We start from the raw sequence: 2023 nt of genomic DNA, 5'->3' as shown, positions 1-2023 counted from the left end.
GATATACGGTCCGCTAATCAACCATGTCGTCGAGCATCGTCAAGGAGATCCTGGCGAGCCCGATACAGATGGCGGACCAGGTATCCAAAATGGCTGACGAGGTTCAAAATTTCAGGCAAGAATGTTTGGAACTCAAGGCCAAAACAGAGAAACTTGCTGCACTTCTTAGACAAGCTGCTAGGAACAGCAACGACCTATATGAACGCCCCACAAGGCGCATCATAGAAGACACAGAACAAGTCCTTGACAAAGCACTCACACTTGTTTCCAAATGTCGTGCCAATGGCCTTGTCAAGCGTCTCTTCACCATTATCCCCGCCACCGCCTTTCGTAAAACCTCAATGCAGCTTGAGAATTCCCTTGGTGATGTGCAATGGCTTTTAAGGGTTTCAGCTTCTGCGGATGAACGTGATGATGAGTATCTTGGCCTTCCTCCTATAGCGGCTAATGAGCCTATTTTGTGTCTAATTTGGGAACAAGTTGCTATTTTGCTTTCGGGTGCTTCATTAGAGGAACGTTCTGATGCTGCTGCTTCTTTGGTTTCTTTGGCACGTGACAATGATAGGTATGGGAAACTGATTCTTGAGGAAGGTGGTGTTCCACCTTTGCTGAAATTGTTGAAGGAAGGGAAAATGGATGGTCAGGAAAATGCAGCAAGGGCAATTGGGTTGCTTGGGAAGGATCCTGAAAGTGTGGAGCATATTGTGAATGCAGGTGTTTGTTCTGTGTTTGCGAAAATACTCAAAGAAGGTCATATGAAGGTTCAGTTGGTGGTGGCATGGGCTATTTCGGAGATGGCTGCACATCATCCTAAGTGTCAAGATCATTTCTCTCAAAATAATGCTATAAGGTTGTTGGTTAGTCATCTTGCCTTTGAGACCATTGAGGAGCACAGTAAGTATGCTATTGTAAGCAAACAAAATATGTCTTCTATTCATTCTGTTTTGATGGCAAGTAATGATCCTAATAAGAAGAATCTACAAGAAAATGATGATAAAAAAATGGCTCACCCAACTGCGAACCAAACAACTAGCCAAATGCATAGTGTGATTACTAACACATTGGCCATCGGTGGCCAAGGTGACCAAAGATCTCAACAACTAAATCCCATGAATCAACGAGGAAACAATAATGTCAAAGCCAACAATGCAGTTGTAAAGCATAATAACAACCAGCAAGGGAATTCACATGTCTCAATAGCAGGGACTAGTATAAAGGGCAGAGAGTATGAAGATCCAGAAACAAAGGGTCAAATGAAAGCCATGGCAGCTAGAGCACTTTGGCAATTGTGTAGGGGTAATGTCACTATTTGTCGCCATATTACAGAATCAAGAGCCCTTCTTTGCTTCGCAGTACTATTGGAAAAAGGATATGAAGATGTGAGGTCTTATTCAGCAATGGCTTTAATGGAGATTACATATGTGGCTGAACAACACGCAGAATTGAGACGTTCTTCTTTCAAGCCTAATTCCCCTGCTGCCAAGGCTGTTGTAGAACAATTTCTTAAGATTATTGACAAAGGTGACTCTGATTTGCTCATACCTTGTATCAAATCTGTTGGTAACTTGGCAAGAACTTTTAGAGCAACTGAAACAAGGTTCATTGCCCCTTTGGTGAAGCTTCTTGATGAAAGAGAAGCAGAAGTTACAACAGAAGCAGCAATTGCCCTTAACAAATTTGCTTGTACTGATAATTATCTCCATGAGACTCATTGCAATGCAATCATAGAGGCAGGTGGTGCAAAACATTTGATTCAATTAGTTTACTTTGGGGAGCAAATGGTTCAAATACCATCTCTAATACTTTTGTGTTACATAGCACTACATGTGCCTAAAAGTGAGACTCTTGCACAAGAGGATGTGTTAATAGTTCTTGAATGGTGCACAAAGCAAGCTCATCTGATTGGAGACTCATCCATTGAAACACTATTACCAGAAGCTAAAAGTAGGTTGGAACTATATCAATCAAGAGGTGCCCGAGGATTTCACTGATTTACCATTTTATATACAGAACACTTAAATTT

The 2023-nt window shown here is 41.6% G+C and overlaps 1 protein-coding gene across 1 annotated transcript; it reads left to right on the top strand.

Moving 5' to 3' along the window:
• Window positions 1-7: 7 nt before the first annotated feature.
• On the top strand, window positions 8-2017 carry LOC109341962. Its single transcript, XM_019579930.1, has one exon. The coding sequence runs from the start codon at window positions 24-26 to the stop codon at window positions 1989-1991; it is 1968 nt and encodes a 655-aa protein (XP_019435475.1). The 5' UTR covers window positions 8-23; the 3' UTR covers window positions 1992-2017.
• Window positions 2018-2023: the final 6 nt, after the last annotated feature.

The sequence above is a fragment of the Lupinus angustifolius genome, unplaced genomic scaffold, assembly GCF_001865875.1.
Source record: "Lupinus angustifolius cultivar Tanjil unplaced genomic scaffold, LupAngTanjil_v1.0 Scaffold_1144, whole genome shotgun sequence".
Lineage (NCBI taxonomy): Eukaryota > Viridiplantae > Streptophyta > Magnoliopsida > Fabales > Fabaceae > Lupinus > Lupinus angustifolius.
Note: the sequence above shows the minus strand (reverse complement) of the source record. Positions and strands in the feature narration are given on the sequence as shown.

Bases quoted from the DNA above. Each gene is read 5' to 3' on its own strand.
- LOC109341962 (XM_019579930.1), top strand. From the start codon at position 24: ATGTCGTCGAGCATCGTCAAGGAGATCCTGGCGAGCCCGATACAGATG.